At 42.2% G+C, this 25255-nt stretch overlaps 2 protein-coding genes and 1 long non-coding RNA gene across 9 annotated transcripts; 2 read left to right on the top strand and 1 right to left on the bottom strand.

Moving 5' to 3' along the window:
* Positions 1-1201: 1201 nt before the first annotated feature.
* kifc1 (kinesin family member C1) lies at positions 1202-6833 on the bottom strand. Of its 3 annotated transcripts, none has more exons than XM_036952776.1 (17): positions 6705-6833; positions 6333-6361; positions 6013-6108; positions 5764-5857; positions 5589-5645; positions 5417-5455; positions 5087-5294; positions 4618-4783; positions 4166-4333; positions 3890-4003; positions 3457-3741; positions 3047-3211; positions 2379-2517; positions 2103-2242; positions 1911-1984; positions 1706-1781; positions 1202-1557 (listed from the first exon to the last, which is right to left on the bottom strand). In XM_036952776.1, the coding sequence occupies exons 2-17, from the start codon at positions 6342-6344 to the stop codon at positions 1513-1515; spliced, it is 1878 nt and encodes a 625-aa protein (XP_036808671.1). In that variant the 5' UTR covers positions 6345-6361; positions 6705-6833; the 3' UTR covers positions 1202-1512. The 3 variants fall into 3 exon arrangements, with proteins under 3 accessions (XP_036808671.1, XP_036808672.1, XP_036808673.1); XM_036952777.1 differs by having other exon boundaries at positions 5589-5642; XM_036952778.1 differs by lacking the exons at positions 6333-6361; positions 6705-6833 and adding an exon at positions 6292-6315.
* Positions 6834-8888: 2055 nt separating this feature from the next.
* LOC110496218 (zinc finger protein 384) lies at positions 8889-22446 on the top strand. 5 transcript variants are annotated; one of them, XM_021571989.2, is made up of 12 exons: positions 8889-9048; positions 10336-10403; positions 10728-10983; positions 11214-11336; positions 11826-11864; positions 13530-13681; positions 14388-14464; positions 14638-14862; positions 16516-16683; positions 19386-19464; positions 19684-19842; positions 20704-22446. In XM_021571989.2, the coding sequence occupies exons 2-12, from the start codon at positions 10341-10343 to the stop codon at positions 21070-21072; spliced, it is 1710 nt and encodes a 569-aa protein (XP_021427664.2). In that variant the 5' UTR covers positions 8889-9048; positions 10336-10340; the 3' UTR covers positions 21073-22446. The 5 variants fall into 5 exon arrangements, with proteins under 5 accessions (XP_021427664.2, XP_021427668.2, XP_021427665.2 ...); XM_021571993.2 differs by lacking the exon at positions 16516-16683; XM_021571990.2 differs by lacking the exon at positions 11826-11864 and having other exon boundaries at positions 20704-21072.
* On the top strand, positions 14871-15417 carry LOC110496219. The gene is made up of 2 exons (XR_005037470.1): positions 14871-15179; positions 15222-15417. It is a non-coding gene; the product is annotated as an uncharacterized LOC110496219 (long non-coding RNA).
* Positions 22447-25255: the final 2809 nt, after the last annotated feature.

Raw genomic sequence — 25255 nt, 5'->3', positions numbered from 1 at the left:
GTGATGCACATGGGCTACTAACAGCTTACTACACAACATACTTAGTATTACTTTCTTGGCTACAGTATAAATATCTCCTTGACATATTACATAATTTATGCAGCAGCATACACAACATTTTTGGACTCACCTTGTTGTGCTATGCTCACTTGAACAGGAAGGTGGCGCGGCGGTCCTAATTGTGGGCTCTAGAAAGAGGCCCGAAATCCGGAGTTGGCATTCCAAGTTGGATGACCGTTAAATTATATTCCCAGTCGGAGCTAGTTTTATCCGAGGTCCCAGTAGTCTTGAACTCACTTAAGTTTGAGATTTCCCAGTTCTGAGGTTCCAATTTTTTTGAACACGGCAGAAGTCATGCTGAATTGACAGCTTGGCCAATGTATTCAAACTTATGGCCCATAGAGTTACCCCCTTTTTCGTGATATCCAATTGGTAGTTCCAATCTTGTCTCATCGCTGCAACTCCCCTATGGACTTGGCAAAGGTGGAGATCCAAGCCGCACTGCTTCTTGACACACTGCTTGCTTAACCCGTGTCAGAGGAAACACTGTCGAACTGAAGATCGTCAGCCTGCAGGTGCCCGACCCTCCACAAGGAGTCGCTAGAGCACAATGAGACATGGACATTCCTGCCAGCCAAATCCTCCCCTAACCCAATCGTGCGCTTCACAGCCTGGGATCAAACCTCAGGCTGCAGTAATGTCTTAGCACTCATTGTTGAATTTGCAATTTCCATCTTGAAATGTTTACAATCAATGGCCAATACATTTTATCTATAATTTATCTTATGACAAGGTTAGAAAAGGATTTGCCAGTAGATTGCTGACTTGATGCATGATGACTGCTTATCTAGCTTGATAAGATTTTGAAAGTATGATGTTGACATCAGTCCAATCAAAGCTACTGTAGATATAACTTGATTTGACCTGTGGCTAATGACCTTGAGACTTTTTGTATGGTCAATTCTAACATAAGTATATTGCAACACCCAAGATCTCTACATGTAGATTTAAGGTGTGGTACAGTGGTGTTCCCATGAGTGACAGAACACTGAGCCAATTATGGCAAAACAAAAAATTACCAACCCCTCCCTACACTCCATATTTTCCACTGGCTGCCCCACCACCACAGAAAGCACTCAAATAGGCTGAAACATCTGCATTTTGAAGCTGCCTTGCCCAAGAAAGCAAAAGGGAGACAATGTTTGTATGTAGCTTTATTAAAATGAAAATATTATTTTTATACTCAAAACAGAATTTTTCAGCAAACTGTGGGTAAATGGTTGGGCAAACAAAAAAGGTGGGTAAACTGTTTTCCCTGCACTACTGACAACATCCATCTATGATTATTAACTACAAGACAAAGACTTAAAAACAAAAAGAGCTTTTGACTGTTGTATCTCTGATCCAATTGATTAAAAATGAATAATATAAAATAACCACTAATACAAGGGCATATGTCTAAAAACCACAATGTACAGACACCACATTAATTTCTCTCCACAGGATGCACATTTACTTCCGGTTAGCTGATGCTGTGCCAATAACACAATCATTCACCTGCAACAGAATAAATAAACAGTAAAAAAAAAAAAAAAAAGCCATTGTTATTCATATATTTACACAAAATATGCACAGCATTAATATGAACATGTTCCAGAGTGAATTGTATGTTGTTTAAAAAAATAAAATGTGCGAGGTCACACACCTTGCTAGCAAACCGCAGAGAGTTCAGGGTCTCTGGGAAGCTGTCTGCCTCTGGGGAAATGTTGACAAACATCAAGCTAGAAGAGCAGAGACAAAAGGTTACATACTTTGATCTGCTCATAATCACAACCGTACAACCAACAGTCAATTAAAAAGACTAATCCGAGCACAAATCCCATTCAAACTTCGCTCATAACCCAACTTACGTCTTGCTGTTTCCTCCGAGGCAGCTTTGGAGAAGATACGTCAGCTTTGAGTTTCTGTACGGGATATAGCTCTCCTGGAATATAGACAAAGAGTGGGAGGGTAAGTGAACGCAACCAAGCTATAACTTACAAAGCACCCGTGGCTCCATAAGCAAGCCACCAGCCTAGAGGCATTGGGCTGCAAACATATACCTTATTAGCCAAAGCAGCGATAACAATCCCAAGGTTGGTCAAGGAGCCGTTGATGGCCGTCATCTCCTTGAAGCGGTCCCCTTGGGATTGGCTCTTCTGCACCCGCTCGCTGCCAGCCAGGTCCACCAAACACAGAGAGGCTGCAGACAGACACAGGAACACCCGTCAGGATTCTCATAACAGAACGCAATCAGACAACAGGATTATCATTTGTTCTAATTTAACATCTCAGCCTGTGTTGGTTGCAGATGTACAAAACGCAGACAAAACGATTACATTTGCACTTGACATCTCTCCCAGAGTTCTCTCCCTCAATGTCAAGCTGGAACACCGAGTGCGAGCGGGAGGAGTGGTCGTTCATGTTGGTCCGGGCTGTGGATCGGTTCTGGTTGGCCAGTGCAATCAGGTTACAGACCTGGATGAACAGTCGGTCAAAATGGACACATTAGATTAGTTTATAGGCTAGGGGGATACTTTATTGCAGAGGGATTTGAACCACCCATACAGGTTTATCAGACAACTGCTCTACCTCCCTGTGTTTGACATGTAGGACAATTCAGGTCCTAAATGGGCAACAATTATTATTATTTACTTTTTTAAACAAGAGGCTACTTCACATCATTTCTTTACTGTAGCACTATTGAGGTAATTATTATGCACTTACTGGTATGCATTTGTACATACCTATACTTTAATTCTACACAAGTCGCTGTCTCTATGGATAAGTGCCATCCAAATTACTTAAAGGTCGACATAGCGAAATGATGTTGCCTCAAGACCAAAACAGCGCTTCGCCCCTCTTAGTTGCAGAAATTTACCCGCTAGGCGGTTTACTTTCTGCATAGGTCATAATGCTGAGTCTACCTTTAAATCTAAAACGTACAAATAAAATGAAAATCAAACATTAGTTAAATTTAAGATAATATGAGTGTTGAAATGCCCACCTCATCCTCAGAGTTGACCTTCTGGTAGGTCAGATTGGTGACAGTGACCTCGTTGTTGGCGCTTTTGCGAATCTCATGCTCCGGTCTCTTGTTGGCCTTTCCAGTGTAGAGGAGATCACGCAGAGTTTCGTTGTAGATCTCAACGAAACTGGCAGTAAATGTAAACTGGGGGGGGGATGTACCGGAATCCGGTCAAAAAAAGTACCATGCATTTACACAAGCTTTAACTCATTCCACTTAAATATCAAAATGGGAAATATACAGTATCATCTGATCTGAAAAGCAGAAACACATCAATACAGCAAAAGTCAAAACAACATGTTCAAATTCCCTGTTCACTATAATAGAAATGTCCAGCTGTAGGAACAGCTACCACTCATTCAGATGAAAACCAATGGCATCATTGGTACCTTCCATCCCTGCTCCCGCAGTTTCTTGGAGGCCTGGAAGATCTGCTGCACAGCCCGGGGGATGACCCCACGCATGTCCTCCATCTCACCACCCTCCATGGTGTAGGTTTTGCCACTGCCCGTCTGGCCGTACGCGAAGCAGCAGACGTTGTAGCCGTCCAGGGCTGACTGCACAAGGAGGGATATCTCCTCAAACACATCCTTCTGCGGGATGGAGGGCCCAAACACCCGGTCAAAGCTGAAGTTGTAGCTCTTTTGGGTGTCTCCAGAGCGCCCTATGTGAGACTACGTGGGAATGAGGAAGTGATGATTTGTTTGCAATTTTTGCCATTTAAGAAGAGTAAGATTAGAGGTCCACACTGAAAAACATACAATTACCTAAATGATTATAGTGACCCATTTCATGATTGTGCTTCAGGTGTGTGATTGTTACCTCTTCAGTCTTGGCCAGTGTGAGAGCCTGGTTGTCGTGGGCCGGGAGCTGAATATGGTCACTCTGCCCACCGGCCTGCAGGGGGCGCACTCTGCAGAAAACTCTGATGTTTCCCTATAGAAATAAGAGAGCGGTCAGTCTTGTTAGTGTGAGAAGATGAATGCAACTTTATGCTCCTCCATCATGAGCTACAAATGGACAGGGGCCTAGCTAACTAGAGCATACAGTTTGAAGCAGAAATATAAAAATATTCCCCATACTGAAACACCCCCTTGCCTTGAGCTCTTGGATTGTGTTGTGAAGCTCCCTGCGCTCCATCTCTCCACAGTGAATCTCGTCTGTCTGGCGGGCCACAGTCTCCTCCAAGTTGCGGACAGTGTCCTGGGTCTCCCTCAGGGTGGTCTGGCAACGGGAGAGAGTGGAGGCCTGCACAGAGAGCTGGGTCTGGTAGAAAGAGAGAATTCAGACACCTATGCACTAAAAACAAAACAAAATCTTGGGCTGCAACAGGGGCTGGTGACAAGCCGTAAAGGCAGTGAGTTTGAATGAGGCTGGGCCAAAAAGGGCTATGCCAGACCTCCTTAGATACTACTGACCAAGGAGCAGAGACACATTAGAACACCAGCTATACTCCATGCATCTCATGTCACAGCAGTCAAGGTGATCCGTTGTCACAATGAGTAGGCCTGCCTGCCATTTCACTTCTTGTGTGGGAGAACATGTCCTACCTGCACACTGTGAAGCTCAGCCTCCAGACTCTCCCTCAAGCCCAGAAGAACTTTGTGCTCATCGGTGAGGTTGCATAAGTTCTTCTCCAGGGAGGCCTTCTCACTGGACACAATGGCCAGCTGCTCTTTGACACCAGACAGGGCAGCCAGCTCCAGTTCATACTGGCTGCAACACAGTAAACATGGCTAAGATTGACAAACATCAGAAGGACAAAAAGAGTAACAAGTTACCATTACAACACTACTGGCTAAATGTATGCATAAAGTTATGACTAGTACTCGACTGAAGAAAGATAAGAGATCATGTCAGCTATAGGCCCACTTGTTTTGCTAAATTAACACTCTCCTTTGATGTTCCTTATGCAAAATAAGTCACTCTTTCCTATGTGGTTACAATGCCCTTTCCCATGCCACTACACCCATTTTCACATAATAGTCAACCCTCTGCATGTTCCCTGGTACTCTGTACCTGAGCTGTGTGTGGAGTTCTTGTAGGTCTGAAGTCATCTGTGCTTCCTTCTGCCTGCTTTTAGCTACAGACTCCTTCAGGCTCTCGTTCTCCTGGGCCACCGTTTTGACTTTTCTCTGGTAATTGGAAATCTTGCCCTCCATGTCCGTAACTTTTCCCTTCAGGTCCCATGCAGGCCGCCGTGAACCCCCAACAGCTGCTATTGGTGCTAGGGAAACACATTCAACACCCTCATGTTTTAAGATATGGAAGAGAATGTTTGTGGATGCAATATACAGAAAATGTGATTAAGGAAGGACCATGTGATTGAAAAGGGACTTGGGTACCTACCTGCTTTAGCAACAGAGGCAATGGGCGGCTTCTGAAACCCTATTCGGGGTTAAATATATAAATATATATATTTTAAAAAAGACAACGTGAAGAAATATTACCAAACAAGAAACTTACAAGGCTGGCTATTAATATCACATGCATTCATATTTCTCAATACACAGCATCTCACCTCTAGAGGGACCAGCAGCTATAGTGGCTGCTCCTGTATGCCGAATCAATTTGGCTGCTAAGAGAGGGTTATAAAATACAAATAAATACTGCTAATACAGAAAAACAGTGCTAAAACTATGAAAAACAAGATGACATTGGCCAAACCAGTCATTGAAGTTTTTGAGGACACTCACCAACAGCGCGCTTTGGTGGAAGGGGCCACTTTGTTCCCGTCGCACTTGCTGTCTGTCTCATCTTTGGGTCTGAATCAACCCTTCTCATCTTTTTCTAAAGGAGAGAAAAAAAAACATTTACTACTGGTAATTAAGGATAATTTGAAAACAAAAGGACACGTCTAACTTGTGTTTGTGGTGCATTTCTAAAGGAATTGAACATGTCTGTCATCACTGTCTGTATTAGTTTTGCAAAAGGTTTTTACACACCTGAGCAGGTTGTTGGTCTGAGCAGGAGTTTATACTCTCACTGCTGCTAGCGGAGAGGACCCTTTTACCAGACATGACTGGTAGTCGGGAGTGATTCTGCAGAGGTTAGTGAAGGAAAAATCACCTAACTTTACAAAGTGACAACAGATTGTAGCAGGCCGTCCATTTAGCTGCATGTTATTTTTCTGTACATGCCAATAGAGAAAGAGACTAAACTAACTAGTTCCTGGCTTAAGCTTGTTTATATCCAAAATCACCCTATTCAGATTGGTAGCTTACGTTAGGTTGATGGTTAGCTGGCTAGTTATAGTCCCACTCACCTCTTTATTCATATGGCTTGAATGTGTACCTGAAACAGAAGGAGCAACATGTAACGCTGACCATAAATACATCAATGGCATGACATAGGCTAGCCAAAAATAAAATAACATTGGCCAGTTAGCAAGTGGAATGGTGGGTGGAATTAAACTAACTGTGTAAAGGTTGTAGCTAGAAATCCGTGCTTTAGTTGTGTGAATAAACCAATAGCATGTTAGCAGGAGTGTAGCTAAAATTACGTTACCGTTGGTGTAACGGAAAAGCCATAGCAGGAAAAACAAAATTCAAACAGCCGTTCATTTGAACCACTCTTCGTAATTATAAACATATAAACAAAACATTTCACACATTTTAGTTTATTATTATTTACTTACCAATACGGGCATTCACACTCGTTTCGCTGCAAACACAACAGCCGTTTGAATTTCAAATTGAAATGTTTTGATGGCGCTTTACACCGTCCAACGTAATTGGCTGACCTTAGCCCAATCGCGTTATAGGAAACACAATCCCGCCTTCTCTTTTGCCTTACTACCCAATCAAATTTAAATTCTAGTAATTTAGGGGATGTACAATTTTCCGCAATTCCATTCGTGGAACCCTGATACAGAACATCCATTGATCAGTCGTGGTGGGATCATTGAAATTAAATATCGAATATAAAATATAAATATAGCTCTGATTCATCAGCGTGGCTCTATAAAATAACTATATTTTGTTAAATATGAGCAGATTTAATATGAATCTTGAGTCAGATACTGTCAAGATGGAATACCTGGAATTGAAAGATAAGAAAAACAATCACATTTAAATATTATGTAAACCAGTTTTTTTATTCTCTGTTTGAATTCATTCAAATCTAGCTTTTCCCCCGATAAATATTTCCACAACACATTGGCAAATTATATATTTTCTATAAATTATGATGATTATCAAATCAAATGATATTTTTCAAATGCGCTGAATACAAGTGTGAAATGCTTACTTACAAGCCCTTAACCAACAATGCTTTAAGAAGTTAAGAAAAAGAACGTGTTTAGTAAAAAATAGATAAGTAAAAAAAATAAAATAAAAGTAACAAATAATTAAAAAGCAGCAGTAAAATAACAATAGCAATAACGAGGCTATATGCAGGGGTTACCAGTACAGAGTCAATGTGCAGAGGCACCCGGTTAGTCGAGGGATTATGATGATGATGATTACTTTTATTATTATGTTATAGATTAAATACATAAATTCTAAACATTTTCACATTCATCAAAACCTACTGTTCCTAAAATACATTGTTCTCTCATCATATACTGTTACCCCATCAGATACTATGGGTTGAGGTCTTTTGGCGAAGGTGGTTTTGCATTTAGATGGGTTTAGTGATATTTTGCTGGCTTGGACCCATGTATCCCAGGCTATTCAGGGTTGTCTGGTGCATGGTAATGTCTGAGCAGGAATGAAGTAGGTTTAAGGCCATCATGTTCAGCTGTTGTTCACGTCACTGGTAGCAATGTCAATGATGGCCATGATGGGGGAAAAACAGTAGGCCTATGTGATGGGAAAGCCATATCTGATAGGGAACAGTATATTGTTGCGATGGCCATTTAAAGTGGTTTAACCCATAGCACGATGAGTAGGGTGTTTTCCTTTCACACCAGAGACCAGGGTTTGCTTCCAGATTTTTCTGTTAACTACACTGGTGTCAGAAGGAACACACAGCTCAGGATGTAAGGGGGCTGAGGTTAGGGAAAGCAAGGGGATGTAGCTTCCCGTTTGGAGAGGGCAGTGTAGCGATCTGTGCTACATTACAATTCCTACCAAATGGAAGACCAGGGTATTCATGCCAGAGACCAGGGTGCACCTCCTGCTCCCTCCGTTCGCTACAATATAATGAGGGAACAATATGTCAATCAAATGTATTTATAAAGCAATTTTTACATTATCCGATGACACAAAGTGCTGTACAGAAACGCAGCCTAAAATCCCAAACAGCAAGCAATGCAGATGTAGAAGCACAGTGGCTAGGAAAAACTCCCTAGAAAGGCCAGAACCTAGAAAGAAACCTAGAGAGGAACCAGGCTCTGAGGGGTGGCAGTCCTCTTCTGGCTGTGCCGGGCGGAGATTATAACAGAACATGGCCAAGATGTTCAAACGTTCATAGATGACCAGCAGGGTCAGATAATAATAATCACAGTGGTTGTAGAGGGTGCAACAGGTCAGCACCTCAGGAGTAAATGTCAGTTGGCTTTCATAGCCGATCATTCAGAGATAGAGACAGCAGGTGCGGTAGAGAGAGAGTCCAAAACATATATGATGGGGGAGCATAATTATTTATTTTTTTAATATTGCACCTTTCTGGAATAAGACCAGGGAAACCAGTTTGAGAACCCCTTTCTTTGCCTAGTCTGTGGTATACCTTCACCAGCCATCATTAATAGTGGAAGGCTACCAGCAATAACAAGTACATTCCATATCATCATAAATTCATATTAATAATCATATAATATATGATCATATTCATTTTAATAGTTATATACGTCCCCAAAGACCGGAAATCAATTTATAGGCACCGGAAGTGTAGAGCGGAGCAGACCCACAAGAGGGAAAAAGAAAAAAATCGAGGAAAAAAAATTCGGAGAATCTGAGGGTTTGGGCGGATTTGGACTGAGTTTCCGAACTGTCCCAACCCGAGGGAGCCCCAGGGTTGAGAGGGAATCGCCAACACCGGTAATTAACATCGAGTTTTTACTCAATCGTTAATTATTTCTGTTTGACAGAGCAACTCATATGAGCTGCTACTCCCCTCTGTCTGGATAGCCGGAAGTCTACATGAAACTGCGTCTCGCACAGGGGCATTGGCGTCGACGTTTTTTTTTCTCGTTTTTTTTTTATTCTCACAGTGTGACGAACAGGGAGAGGGATGGAGGCGTAGGGGTTGTGACATTGTTGTTTTCAAGCGGAAGTTTATTTGTTTATTGTCGACTTAAAAATAGGCCGCATAGTAGCCAGCTAGCTAATAATACTGAAATTAATGGAGGCAAGTTAGCTACAGTTAGCTAGCTAACCTCAAGGAGCTAGGTAGCTTCTACGTTAGCTAACTAGCTCAGATTTCACTCCTCTGTTGTTGCTAGCGAACATCAATAGTAGTCTATCAAGCTTGCCACCAGCCAGTTAGCTAAAATAAAGGTTAGAGAGTGTTTTATTGTAGGTAGTGTTGGCTATCCCGTTGGCTGGCAAGCTGTCTTATGTGTGGGATGGGATAGGAAATACTATAACTTAACTCAATATTCCCCATCAGAATTGTTAGCAGACACGTCTCTGTTTCTGGTGCATTGTGTTACAAAGCTCCAATAAATAACTTCCCCGTTATACACCTAGCGAGATGGTTTTCCATGACAGACTTGCCATTGTTCCTTGCTATTTATAGTGCCCACTCCTGCCATGTAGCTCAGTGAGAGAAGCTATCCAATAGGTTTCAGGGAGTTGCATGGCATTTAAAAATATTTCAGCTAAATATTATATTGTGCATTCAATACAATGTATGCATATTTTTTTGTTATGATCTCTGTAGACAGCTAGAGGTTATACGTAGCCATTGAGGAAACATGCTTTCTGTACACCCCCACTACTGCGCTCTGCATGCATTTATTTGAATGTAAACAGGAACATGCCATTTACAATCCTGACCAACAACGACACTCTCTGTCCGGGGGCCATGGAGACTTGCAATCAATATGGCTCACACTTTTCTATCTTTAGTTAAATCTATTGGCAGTGGACAAAATGCATGCCAGTGAAGAAAACAGTGTTCGCTCAGCATTTGTATCGTTCAACGTCCCCCATTCCCTTGAGCAAAACTCTTACATTTCTTTTACTCAACTTCTTGGATATACTTAGCAGTTGCGAGAGACCAAGGACTTTGGCCAGACATCAGTTGAGATGGGCGTGGTCTCGTTTCAACTGACGATGCAGAGCGAGCAAGTGTTTATAAGTTATGTTGCTTTTCAATTACAGAAATAATGGAAGAATCCCATTTCAACTCATCATACTTTTGGTCTCCCGTTCCCACAGTACAAGGACAGGTAGAAACCTTATTACTGGACCTTATCTTGAAATGTACATGGTGGTGTCGCAAATAAAGAAATAATACATGTTAGTTAACGCTAACAAATAATGAGCTTACACCTTAGGTGAGGATGGCAAAACATCAAATCCACTGTAATACATATGTAAGTAACAAAACAACGGGCCTCCCCAAATTATCACTTCTGCCCCTCTTTCCCACTTCCCTTATCAACCTCTACCACCGCTACTCATTTCCTTTTGGCATCTCACCCCATTCTCTCTATTGCCTGTCTTTCTCTTTTCTACCCCTCCTTTATGATCCACGACCCCCTCCACTATAGATTGAAAACGCCATGTTCCTGAACAAGATGAAGGAGCAGTTGGGTCCGGACAATAAGGGTTCTCCGTCGTTCCCTCACTCCTCACACTATCCCGCCGCCGTGCTCACCATGGACACGGGAGGCCGGGTGGTGCCCAAACAGGAAGGTGGAGGCGGTGGTGTCCAATTGAACGCCGTAGGCGGTCACCTGCACCAGCCGCACACCTCACAGAATATCACGGTGGTGCCCGTCCAGTCCACTGGCATCATGACGGCAGGTGAGTAAACAAGACACGCTGCCAGTGTCAGTTTGTCTGGCTATCCTCTGTGGTTGTTCTATGCATGTCTCCTCCCTGTTTCTGTCTGGTCTAATCATGTTATATATTGAAAGATACAGAAAGAACCAACTTAAACATTCTCAGTATTTCATTGTGTGTGTAATGTGTGCCTCGGCTCTCCCTGGGAGGGGTGTGGTGCAGTCAGGTCACCGTCTCTCTCTCCCTCTCAGCGGGGCTAGTGATAACCACTCCCCAAGGCACCCTGGTCTCTCAACCCACCTCCACACAATCTTTTGTGCCCGGACCCCCTGCCAACACCATGATAGTGTCCGCACTACACCCCACAAACACAGGTAAAACCTCCACCGCATTCCCCCGTTCCCCAAAACCCGTTCCCCAAAACCCGCACTGTGATAGGTTGTGTGTCCGAGTGGCTTGCAAACCTTTCCTGGCTTATCAACAAGCAAAGCAGACTCACTGGCACACACTCACATACAGACATACATTAATTTGAGCATTTATTTGTATTTTATTTCATCCCGTTGTTGATATAGGCTGACGAGGCAAAGGTGGAACCACCTTCTAGTCTTTTATTTTTATTTTTATCACAAACTTCAAACCTCAACACTCACATACATGCATTACACGCACACAAACAAACACACAGTAACACACACATTGCTGCTTGAGCTAACCCCGGCAACACGCTGCCAGCAGCCAGCCACTAACCCTTGACCTGATCCAGCCCCCCTACCCTCTGCGGTGAGAGAGAGAGGGGGAGCGAGCCGGGTAGTGAGCTCCGTGTGTTGAGTGTGTTCTCCTCTTCTCTCGGTTTCTGTCAGAGAGCAGCCAGCACTCCTCTCTCTACTTCTACAGCCACAGTGAGTACCCAGCTCCATCTCCCCTCCACCCTGCCTCACCTAGCCTACTACTTCCTCCCCGTATGCCATCATCCATCCCTACTGCTTAGCAGTAAAGCATCTACAGCCTTAGCCTATGGCCAGTCCTGTGGTTGTGTTTACCTGCACTCTGGACTGTTTGATGCCTGGTTTGGATGTGCAGTTGAGTTGCTTTTTAAATGACTTGTCTGTGCTGAGATAATGTAAGGCAGAGGTTCCCAAACTGTTTTGGCCCGCGACCCCATTTTGATCTCTTTTTTTTGTTGTATAATATTTTAATTGGGGCTATGACAGTCTATAACAAATCAGTCTAACAGTAATGAAGTATGGTTTGAAGTGACTGACATGTATCAGAAAGGTATTGGGAAGTTCAGAAGACCATCAGGCAATAATTGTATATATATATATATATATTTATATATATATTTTTTTAACCTTTATTTAACTAGACAAGTCAGTTAAGAAGACATTCTTATTTTCAATGACGGCCTAGGAACAGTGGGTTAACTGCCTTGTTCAGGGGCAGAACGTCAGATTTTTACCTTGTCAGCTCGGGGATCCGATCTTGCAACTTTTCGGTCACTAGTCCAACGCTCTAACCACTAGGCTACCAGCCGCCCACTATGATCTTCTGTGTAGAAAGGATTTAGTGTCTGGTCCCGTCCTCTCTATTCTAATGACTCCTGCGCGGCATGTGGGCATTATAGAGGGAAACGTCAGACACATCCACACATGTGGAGTCTTGTCTTTCAGTGACGGGGTCATAATATGTTGCAGCTAAAACCGTTCAAAAGATAAAGCCATATGTGTAGGAAGAAAAGAGAAACCACTCCTGTTTATTACAACCGCATCTAGCGGCTACCAGAGGTCACTGAACCAAGCGCACCTCTGAACCAAGCGCGACCCCATTTTCAAGTCAGGCGACCCCTAGTTTGGGAAACGCTGCAGTAAGCCCTGTCATAAGCTACAAAGAAAATGTCTAAAATGTCTTCATATATGCAGGATGCTTGGATGTAGTGTTTTACTGAAGACTGTATTTAAGCTCACACTATAAATTGCACAACATATGAAGATGGTCCAATAGTTATATGAGTTATATTGACTCCAAAAACACCAATCTGAATGTCGAAGAATATGATCTGATGCCCTTCCACTAATGGTCCAAGGAAGTTATCTGGAGGACCAAACAGAGTATGCCGCTATGTTCTCTGGGGGTGCAATTCCATCCATGAATGTGATCATCCAAAAGTTGATGAAAGTCTTTGTCTTGGAATAACATCCAAAACATACAAACTACAGTGTCTGGCCCATTCAAAAAAGCTAAATCAATTTGGTTTAGTTATGTAGCTGTGCAACACTGTCCAAATAGGCAGTTGGGTGTAACCAATTCTTTTTTTGCAGCGATGAAGTCTTCCAGTATATGAAGAGATTAAAATGTCTCTGTGTTGTGGGGTGATTTACCACTCACGTGTTGTTGCTTTCACCATTGCATACCAGGAGAGACCGCTTTGGATGTTACTCACCAAGCAGAGAGGCCCATGGGATATGTATGTTGTATGGTTTTTGGTCTCTTTTAATCAAGCCCCCTTTCTCCCCCCTTCCCTCCATCCCTCCTTTCCCCATCCTGTTTTTATGTCCCTGTTTCAGACAAGAAAGAGGATTTGGTCATCCCTCCTGTTGTCATGCCAACGCCCGGGAAGCGGGGCAGGAAGAAGAAGTCGATGATGCAGAGGGCTGGCGCCAACCTCCCCCCAGGAAGTGATGCGTTGATTCTGGCTCACCTGGCTGCTGGGGGGCAGGTGATTTGAGTTTTTAAGTGACGTCACAAAAGAACTAACATGCTGACTACCCGGGCACGTGCCATCGCGCGCATGTTGATAATGTCCATCCACACCAGACGCGGTCAGGACACGCAGGTTGAAATATCAAAACGAACAAAACTGATTTTGAGGACAGGTCGAAACACATAAACATTCATGGACATTTAGCTTGCTGTTGCTGCTATTTTGTCCTGGGATATAAACACTGGATTGTTATTCTACATTAGATGTACATGGTCCTTTTTTTTTTTGCTGGATTTTGTAGAATTTTTACCCATTTTGATTCACACAAAATCGTGTGTTCTCTACTCCAACAATTAATCCACAGATAAATGGAGAAACCTAGTTAGTTTCTAGTAATTTCTGTGGGTTTTATATGGCGGTTGGCAACCAACGTTAAGGTGCCTTACTGCAACCAACACTGGAGTGTGGACCTCGTTCATCTTTCAATCACCCATGTGGGTATATGCTCCTAAGAACCAATGAGGAGAGGGGAGAGGCGGGACTTGCTGCCTCTACGGAGGTTATCTTCAGTATTACGTGGGGGTTAGATCACTGCATCTCCCCAGTCAATCCATAGTGATAAAATGTGTTAAGGCTACTTATCGTAGTGTCATTACTTCAGGATTAGTGAAGTAAAGCATTGTTCATTAAACAAACAACATTGTTTTGTGTTTGTTTATAGCACCACACTGCAGACCATTATGACTTATCAAATGATGAGGATGAGCATGGTAACAAAGACGGGACCAAATCATACAGGTAGATTGCAGGCCTTGTGTTTACATACTTTTTTACTCCTTAACACTCATCATTTGTTACCCAAGTTGACCCTAGATTTTTCTTCCCCATTCAACATATCCTCATCTCTAAACAGTATATCTCTGTTTCGCTCGTTTTCCATCCCTTACCGTTCTCTCTTACCCATCCTCCAGGTGCCGGATGTGTGCGGTGACGTTCTTCAGCAAGTCGGACATGCAGATCCACGCCAAGTCTCACACGGAGGCCAAGCCGCACAAGTGCCCCCACTGCTCCAAGTCGTTCGCCAACTCCAGCTACCTGTCCCAGCACATCCGCATCCACAGCGGGGCCAAGCCCTACACCTGCTCCTTCTGCCAGAAAACATTCAGGCAGCTCAGTCACTTACAGCAGCACACACGGTACTGCTGCCTCCCTGGCGTGTATGTGTGTGAGTGTGTGTGTGGTGGTTGATTTCAGGGAATAGGTGACTGCAGAATATAGACTGTCACACAAGATTGAAGGATTGTTAGTAAAAGACAATCACTATCACTACAAATTCAGTGCTAGTGATACCAATCTACTTATCTATATTTGACTTTGAATTTGACCAATACAATATGAATAACCACTCTGCATTAGATACATAGGGTTTTATTGCGACAAATCAAATGAGACAGTATTGCTACCAATAATACTGATTACAAAACCTCTTATTGTACTACATCTATGACCGCATGTTTAGAATAAACAAGCCCAATAACTACATCTATGACCGCAGGTTTAGAATAAACAAGCCCAACAAAACTACATCTATGACCGCAGGTTTAGAATAAACAAGCCCAACAAAACTACATCTATGACCGCAGGTTTAGAATAAACAAGCCCAACAAAACTACATCTATGACCGCAGGTTTAGAATAAACAAGCCCAACAAAACTACATCTATGACCGCAGGTTTAGAATAAACAAGCCCATTAACTACATCTATGACCACAGGTTTAGAATAAACAAACCCAATATTTATATTTCTGGTGATGTTTGACAAAGCAGCACCACCTTTTTTTCTGTCGAAATGTCACAGTTAGTGACCCTTTTATAAGTAGTGTGTGCTGTTTTTCTGTTGCCAAGTGTTGTATCGGCGTTGTTTGCTGTCTTGGAGGCTATGTTTTTTATGTGTGGTTTGCAGATTTCTTTGGGAATTCAAGTCACTAATGTTATTGGCAAACAGAGTCTGAGAAAGTTGTTTTGATACGTTTGGTGAACTAGAAATAGTACAGGTCCAAGAATCGATCCCTGTGTAACACCACATTTGATCTGAAGGGGGTGAGTTAACTCCCTTTAAAGTGACAGATTGCATTCTAACCTTTTAGATACCCGGACAACCACAGCAAAGACTAATAAGTTACCTCCATCCTTGGGGAAAGGATGCAATTTTGGGTAAACTATACCAGAAACAGCTTCATAATGTAAAAAAAATTCTGTCAGACACGTGACCTGTAAATTTAGCTATCCTACGACCACATCTTTCCATACTGATTTCTTCATTTTCTTTCCCTGACACTTTCAGTTCTATCTGTTCTGTCATCTCTTCAACCAGTCTTTGGTTTCTTGAACATTTATGAGGAATTAAATTAATGGCTTTTCCCTTCCTCCCCCTCCTCCTCCCAGCCTCTCCATTCTGTTAGAGTGAAGTGCACCCTTTGCTTTCTCTATTAGGCTACATATCCTCCCTCACAAGCCCCTCTCGATGTTTCGCCCTTGGTGTCAAGATAGACACAAGAGCTTGCCTTCACTCAAATTCCTTAGCAGTAGGCCTCTGTAGAATGACCACAGAACATCAGTAGCACACCATAGGTGGAGAGACCCGAGAAAGAGAGAGAAAGGAAAGGGGGACTGTGCCTGCTGTCTGTTTTCCTACAACCAAAAAGTGCACACTGTCAATCAAACTGCGCTAAAACTTGATTTGGGGGGATTTGATTATGATTTGATCTCTGGATCATTCGTCGCTGATTTGATACATTATCAATCTCTCTCTCTTTTTCTCTCTCTCCATCTCCCCATCCCCTTGTTAGAAACCACACTGAGGGCAAACCGCACAAGTGTCCCCACTGCTCCAAATCGTTCGCCAACTCCAGCTACCTGGCCCAGCACATCCGCATCCACAGCGGGGCCAAGCCCTACACCTGCTCCTTCTGCCAGAAAACATTCAGGCAGCTCAGTCACTTACAGCAGCACCACAGGTAAACACTACTAAACAGGGACAGTGGGCAGTCACATCAGGGCACAACCTCTGTAGTTCCATCTACTCCTCTTTTCTTCTAATTGGTTCCCTCTCACTCATTGTCTCTCACATCCTCTTATCTTCTCGTTCAAGTTCAACACTCCCCCTAATCCCCACAGACTTCTTTAATAAAAGCGCTCAGCCTATATATGTGTAATTGAACGTCTCAATACATGTTCTGGGGCCTCCCTCATGTCAGCATGGGTTTGGACATGAGGCTGTAGACAATGTGCATATCACCTACACTTGACCTGTAGGCTTTTTATTTATGTAGCCTACATGAAAAATAGATATGAATATTATTCCAATGTTGACCTCTCCCATCCAATTCTGATCAGAGTAATTGTTTGATATTGGGATTTGAAAAATATATATATATATACAGTGCCTTGCCAAAGTATTCGGCCCCCTTGAACTTTGCGACCTTTTGCCACATTTCAGGCTTCAAACATAAAGATATAAAACTGTATTTTTTGTGAAGAATCAACAACAAGTGGGACACAATCATGAAGTGGAACAACATTTATTGAATATTTCAAACCTTTTTAACAAATCAAAAACTGAAAAATTGGGCGTGCAAAATTATTCAGCCCCTTTACTTTCAGTGCAGCAAACTCTCTCCAGAAGTTCAGTGAGGATCTCTGAATGATCCAATGTTGACCTAAATGACTAATGATGATAAATACAATCCACCTGTGTGTAATCAAGTCTCCGTATAAATGCACCTGCACTGTGATAGTCTCAGAGGCCCGTTAAAAGCGCAGAGAGCATCATGAAGAACAAGGAACACACCAGGCAGGTCCGAGATACTGTTGTGAAGAAGTTTAAAGCCGGATTTGGATACAAAAATATTTCCCAAGCTTTAAACATCCCAAGGAGCACTGTGCAAGCGATAATATTGAAATGGAAGGAGTATCAGACCACTGCAAATCTACCAAGACCTGGCCGTCCCTCTAAACTTTCAGCTCATACAAGGAGAAGACTGATCAGAGATGCAGCCAAGAGGCCCATGATCACTCTGGATGAACTGCAGAGATCTACAGCTGAGGTGGGAGACTCTGTCAATAGGACAACAGTATATTGCACAAATCTGGCCTTTATGGAAGAGTGGCAAGAAGAAAGCCATTTCTTAAAGATATCCATAAAAAGTGTTGTTTAAAGTTTGCCACAAGCCACCTGGGAGACACACCAAACATGTGGAAGAAGGTGCTCTGGTCAGATGAAACCAAAATGTAACTTTTTGGCAACAATGCAAAACGTTATGTTTGGCGTAAAAGCAACACAGCTCATCACCCTGAACACACCATCCCCACTGTCAAACATGGTGGTGGCAGCATCATGGTTTGGGCCTGCTTTTCTTCAGCAGGGACAGGGAAGATGGTTAAAATTGATGGGAAGATGGATGGAGCCAAATACAGGACCATTCTGGAAGAAAACCTGATGGAGTCTGCAAAAGACCTGAGACTGGGACGGAGATTTGTCTTCCAACAAGACAATGATCCAAAACATAAAGCAAAATCTACAATGGAATGGTTCAAAAATAAACATATCCAGGTGTTAGAATGGCCAAGTCAAAGTCCAGACCTGAATCCAATCGAGAATCTGTGGAAAGAACTGAAAACTGCTGTTCACAAATGCTCTCCATCCAACCTCACTGAGCTCGAGCTGTTTTGCAAGGAGGAATGGGAAAAAATGTCAGTCTCTCGATGTGCAAAACTGATAGAGACATACCCCAAGCGACTTACAGCTGTAATCGCAGCAAAAGGTGGCGCTACAAAGTATTAACTTAAGGGGGCTGAATAATTTTGCACGCCCAATTTTTCAGTTTTTGATTTGTTAAAGTTTGAAATATCCAATAAATGTCGTTCCACTTCATGATTGTGTCCCACTTGTTGTTGATTCTTCACAAAAAAGTACAGTTTTATATCTTTATGTTTGAAGCCTGAAATGTGGCAAAAGGTCGCAAAGTTCAAGGGGGCCGAATACTTTCGCAAGGCACTGTATATTTAATACTTTGTTTTTATTGAGGAACACAAAGAGAGTACAAATAAAGTAAAAGAACAACAAAAAAGATCTGTCAGTTACAGTGCACATCATACCGTCATCATATTAGTTACATTGACATCTTTGAATTAGACCTTTTTCAAGTACGAAACCAATTTTTCCCAGTGTTCCTGACCTCTCTCCTCTTGTGTTCTTAAAGCGAAGGTCATACGCTCCATGTGGTGTATTTCTTCTTCGATGTCTATCCATTGTGTCACTGTGGGAGGGTCTTTTTGTAGACATTTCCTGGTGATAGCCTTTTTACTTGATCTTTAATTTTTTTAGACCTTTATTTAACTAGGCAAGTCAGTTAAGAACAAATTCTTATTTTCAATGACGGCCTAGGAACAGTGGGTTAAACTGCCTTGTTCAGGGGCAGAACGACAAATTTGTACCTTGTCATCTCGGGAATTCGATCTTGCAACCTTTCGGTTGCTAGTCCAATACTCTAACCTCTAGGCTACGCTGCCGCCCCCTTCAAGAGATACTTTTGTTTGAATTTTTGATTTATTTGTTCCTGTCAGTTCCTTGGAGTGAGTTCCGCTGTAACGGAAGTAGTCAGGCTACTGGGGTTTGTGGGAGCTGTAGTTCATTACAAACTGTGTTTCACTTCTGTAGGATTCACACTGGGGACCGACCTTACAAGTGCATCCATCCTGGCTGCGAGAAAGCGTTCACTCAGCTGTCCAACTTGCAGGTAGGCCTTCTACATCTCAACATCCAATTCACAAGTCCAATAGATCTTACATTTGGACAATAATCACCTCAATTTCCATTTATTTGGTTGTACGTTTCTCATAGCAAAAAGTTGCTTAGCTAAAATCATTACGTACAGTTAATAACAGAAGCATAATGATGTGATGACATCATAGTCAAAATAATCCTAATGTATTAACTCTTTCATGGATTCCCCTAGTCTCACCGCCGGCAGCACAACAAAGACAAGCCGTACAAGTGCCACAACTGCAACCGCGGTTACACAGACGCGGCCAGTCTGGAGGTGCACCTGTCCACTCACACGGTCAAACACGCCAAGCTCTACTCCTGTGGCCTGTGCAACCGCGCCTACACCTCGGTACGCCTGCCAATCACCCTAAAACTCCTCCCTCTACCCTCCTCCTCAAACGACATATAGTCCCACCCCTTAAAGTGTCACACCCACTTTTTGCTTTCTAGGTGCAAGGCCTCCACTTGCGAGAGGGGCCTGTTGCATGGAAGGGATGCTCAGCAATGTCATCATTTAGTGGAGGGGCTAGGGAATTGCGAGGATGGAGACTAATTCATTGTATGTACTTCTTTCAGTAACTGCAGTATTAGATTACTCAATTGACTACTTCAGGTAACTGTAAGTTGGTTGGTAGTGAAAACAGTTGAACAACAAGTACAAGCAGTAGTCTGGCTTGATTGTAACCCATAGGGTTGTATAGGACAGGTAGGCTTTGGCTATGTAGTTAAAAACAGTTTCCCCCCTCCACTGTAGTTTATATACACTCTGCCCATATTTCCTCCCAGTCATTTGCATAGACTACATATTACTGAGTTTGTTTGTACACTACCGTTCAAAAGTTTGGGGTCACTTAGAAATGTCCTTGTTTTTGAAAGAAAAGCAGGTTTTTTTTGTCCATTAAAATAACATCAAATTGATCAGAAATACAGTGTAGACATCGTTAATGTTGTAAATGACTATTGTAGCTGGAAATGGCTGATATTTAAGGGAATATCTACATAGGCGTACAGAGGCCCATTATCAGCAACCATCACTCTGGGATGCTGGCCCTTTTCTTTCAAAAACAAGGACATTTCTAAGTGACCCCAAACGTTTGAACGGTAGTGTATGTGCTGCCGAGCCCTTGCATTTTGTTCCCAAGACCCACTGCATGGTAATTGTTCACTGCACTGTCTATCTCGCTCACCCTCTTTCTCTCCTCTTCTCCAGGAGACCTACCTGATGAAACACATGCGGAAGCACAACCCGGACCCCCTCACAGTGGCGGCTGCCGTCGCCGCCCAGCAGGCCCAGGGTCACACTCCTGGAGGAGCGGGCAGGGGGAGGGGTCGTGGCAGAGGAAGCGGGGCAAACATAGGAGGCGGTGGTCCCGGAGGGGCAGGTCAGAACCCAGGGCAGAACCAGCCCCAGAACCCCAACAACCCTCAGCAAGGCAGCTACCCGCAGACGGAGGGCGTGCCGTGCCCCTTCGACCTGCACCAGTACAAGACGGTCAGCGTCACCGACCTGTCGGCCCATAAGGACCTCTGCCTGACCGTGTCCACCTCAGCCATTCAGGTGGAGCACATGAACTCATAGAGCGAGAGGATGGACAGAATGGAGAGGGAGGGAGGGAGTGGAGCCTGGTGTCACTTTTTAAATGGGAGGATGGGCTCATTGTAATGGCTGGAATGGAACGTGTGTCAAACACATTAAATGTGTTTGAAACCAGCTATTTCAATGAGGCAGTCCACTGATTTCTCCTCCCACCAGCCTCCACTGGGAGGGAGAAAGTACTAAGTAAAAACTACACTGCCTTGGGGTTGGCGAAGGAATGAATGGAAGAATGAGGTTTGGCGATGCAAGACCCAATCAGAGGATAAGGAAAGGAGGGCGTGAAGGGACTACTTGAGATGAAGAGGAAGCATGGGATATGTAGTCCAGTATTGAATGAAGAGATGATATATGAATGGTTCAAAGAATGCACTTAATGAGAAGACATCGAAAAGGGAGAGAGAGAGAACAAAAAATGGGGGGGGGGGGTCTGATATAAAGAAGGCACTTGATCAATCTCGTATTTTTTCGGTTTCTCATCGTTTCATTTAGTTGTTGTATGTATATTATCATATATGTATGTATTTTTCTACCAACAGTGGAATGTGTCAGCGAACGGCGTGGGAAAGCAAAAAGATTGTGCAAGGAATGTGAGTGAGAAGAAACATCTAGGAACAGCAGATTTTGTATTTAAGAAGGATCATTTTGTATATTCCCCAAAACATTTTTGCAAAGCAAGGGGTGAGGGGGAGAAAGGAGCATCTTGTTGAAACATGGAAATGGCTGTCAGGTACTGTTAACAAGTTTTTTTAAGTTTAGTTTTTTAAACCTTTCATACTGAATATTGCATTATTCTTATTGTGTCAATGTTATCCTCATTATTATCAATTGGAAGATACTGTAATCTATGTAGATATATATAGAAATGATTTTTTTCATTCAAAAAAAAGGGAATGATGTACTTCCTAATCTCTGCCTCTGTAAAGTAAACCAGAAAACAAGAACTCCAAAAGTAACGAATCGTTGACATGTATTTCTAACCCGTCCAATCACAGAGCTCTATTCTGTTCTCTCTATTTATAGAGCAGGCTCGTGATTGGCCGGTTATCTTATGTATACTCCTTGTACTTTGTGTCTTTTGAAATAACACAGTTCTCAATATTCTTATTAGTGTCGTTATTATTGCTCCTAATACTGTTATTAACTACCCTTATGCTACACGTGCTGTATATGCATAGTACACATTCATCTGAAGAGACTGTTTCTCTTTGTAAGGACAATAAAGTGAGACAGTCGGAGATGACAAGCTTGCTGTCAGATTCTCCTTTTACTGCATGCAGACATGCTGTGGAAAGTCAGTTTGGAGGTATTGTATCAATGTACAGTACATAGGTCAATTATACATTAAAATAATATAAATATTATGTTGTATGTTGGAATGGTTCGCTAGGTGATTGTGTTTGGGACATTAATTTGCCTGTGCCATGCCCATTTCATGACCTTCATACACACACCAAAGAAGACGAGGGTAGTGGTTTTGGAATCAAAGGAATGCTGTATTTGATATAATTTAAGGGTATACGTTTCCTACAAACTACAGGGTTCTTCATGACACCAGTGCACAGCAATTTGAAAACAATAGAGGCGCATTTACATTTTGGCAAGTCCTCAAAAACAAAGTAAAAAACACACTATTCTAATATAACTCTGGATACAATCTACTCGCCATGGAATTCATCCCATTCTGTTCATTAAATGTACATTAAGTAACTTTTTCCCAAGCTTTCTTTGGTTTTCACTGAAATAAGCTCAACATAGAATAAGAAGAATATATAAAAAGCAACTATTGGTATTATTTCTTGGTAAAACAAAGGACAACCATGAGAATAGATGATATCCTGGTTAAAGTGAGATACAACACAAACAAGGTAACACTTAGTAAGGATAAGGATGTTTGATTACTCTGGTCTTCTGATAAAACTGAATGGGACACCAGGCCAACACGCTGAGCTCAGAAGGCCCTTCATAAATGAAGATAAATGTGACAACTTGACATAACAAAATCATATGTTTGAAATCAGTTTTTTTTTCTTTGTGTACAGTATAAAATGTTTCAAACTAAATTGAACAGAAAATGGGATAATACTTTACTAAAATGGGTACAGTAGTAGCATTTCAACAATAATTACAACATCTAAAATATTCCCATACTGGAACATCTGGTACAGTTCCTGGTTTGGTTGCTGACCTGTAATAGTACCTGTTCGGACACATGCATTCAGGCTCCTGACAAATCATATTGAAAAAAACAAACACTTAAATATAACAAATGTCTCGTGTTTCGCATAAATAAATAAAATGAAGGAGAAAAAAAAATCTGCTCATAAGAGGGAGTTTATGTGGCGACGGTGAGGCAGAGGGTGACAGTGTGGAGATAAGGCAAGTTAGTTGTCAACCTCACTTCCTATACCGAGTCAGTCGTCTCATTAGACCCTATAATGCCATGAGACACACAGGGCTAGCAAGCTATGCTATCTGACTTATTTCCCTTGAACATACTGATCTGAGGCATTGATTGAACGGTAAGATAGTACTTTATTCAACCCCCAGAGGGGACATTTGATTGAACCAGCCAATACATACAGTATACATGAGGAAGGACCGCTTGCCTTTCCTCTGATGAAATGCAATGTCACGACATATGTGCCATGTACTCAATACTTGTATATCATACTATTATGTACTAGTAGTTACGTCTATTAGCAGTACAATACAACACAGCTAGCTTCAGTTAAGGCTACGAAATGTTCTCCAATAGAGACAGCAACCTGATTTCAGAAGTCCTTCTTTTTTACATATGACACCTCCTCTCTTTTTACTTCTGATGTCAATCACTTTTTTTGTAACTGAAAATTCCTCCCTTTATCATTTATTTCCACAGCTACTATTTCTGTTGATCTGAGGACCACCTTAATAACAGCGTAGCTTCAATGCTAACAGTACATCTCAATGAACATCGATAGAATAACATCACATTATGTAGTGTTGGCCAGAAGTGCAATAGTTCCATGATTATAACGTCAAATGACCGGTTTGACAGCTATAACAGAGCAGTAAACCAGTCGCCTAGCACTCTGGACAAAATGAATACAAGTCACATCTGTGAGAGCTGCTACATAATCCGCTTGACCTTTCTAAAGACTAGCGATTAAACTGCATCCTTCAGGGTGCGAGACACAGGCAGTACAACGAAAACATCAAAAACACGTAAATAGCGTGTTGTAACAGTGAATGTAGACACACGCAAATGGGAAAGCACACATTTCGCAGATAGAAATCCATAGAAAATAATAATATATAGAAAAACAACAGCTAAATTGACTGGCTTATTTCACACTACTTCTCCTAAGAGCATTTTCAGGTATAGATTAGCACGATGAATACTTTGAATGGTTCATATTTTGCACATTCCTTGTTACTCAAATGTAGTACGAACAAAGCCAAGACATTTCGTCAGAATAAAACGACCACCAGTAACATTAAAAACAACGAAAGAAAAATACAGATTTGGTCAGGTCACCTTTGCTTCTGATAAGTAAGACTGAGCACTAAGAAAAATGAATACTGGGTGGAGGATTTGACTGTGCGTTTACATTGAACTCGCCAGTTAAGATGCACTTAGGGTTTGGCAGCAAGGCAGTGGACACAGCCAGTTATGAAGGAGGGAATCAAGTGACAAATATACACGCAAAGAGGTGAAAGGTGAGCGAGGCAGAGAAAGGGGTATTAAGGCACATGGAAAGAAGAGGGGCTTGATAGAAGGGTAGATACTAGACACAGCACAGTGCCCTCCGTAACTATGGGGACAGTGAATAATTGTTTCTTATTTTGACTCTATACTTCAAAAGTAGTAAAATGTTTAGTATTGGTTTCCATATTCATAGCACGCAATGACCACATCAAGCTTGTGACCCTACGAATCTGTTGGATGAATTTGTTGTTCGTTTTGGGTTTCAGATAATTTTGTTCCCAATAGAAATTAATGGTAAATAATGTATTGTGTCATTTTGGAGTCACTTTTATTGTAAATAAGAATATAATATGTTTCTAAACACTTCTACATTAATGTGGATGCTACCATGGTTAGGGACAATCCTGAATGAATCGTGAATAATGATGAGTGAGAAAGTAACAGACACACAAATATAATAACCCCCCAAAATGCTAA

The sequence above is a fragment of the Oncorhynchus mykiss genome, chromosome 18, assembly GCF_013265735.2.
Source record: "Oncorhynchus mykiss isolate Arlee chromosome 18, USDA_OmykA_1.1, whole genome shotgun sequence".
In the NCBI taxonomy this organism is placed as follows: Eukaryota; Metazoa; Chordata; class Actinopteri; order Salmoniformes; family Salmonidae; genus Oncorhynchus; species Oncorhynchus mykiss.
This window is presented reverse-complemented; position numbering and strand designations above follow the sequence as displayed.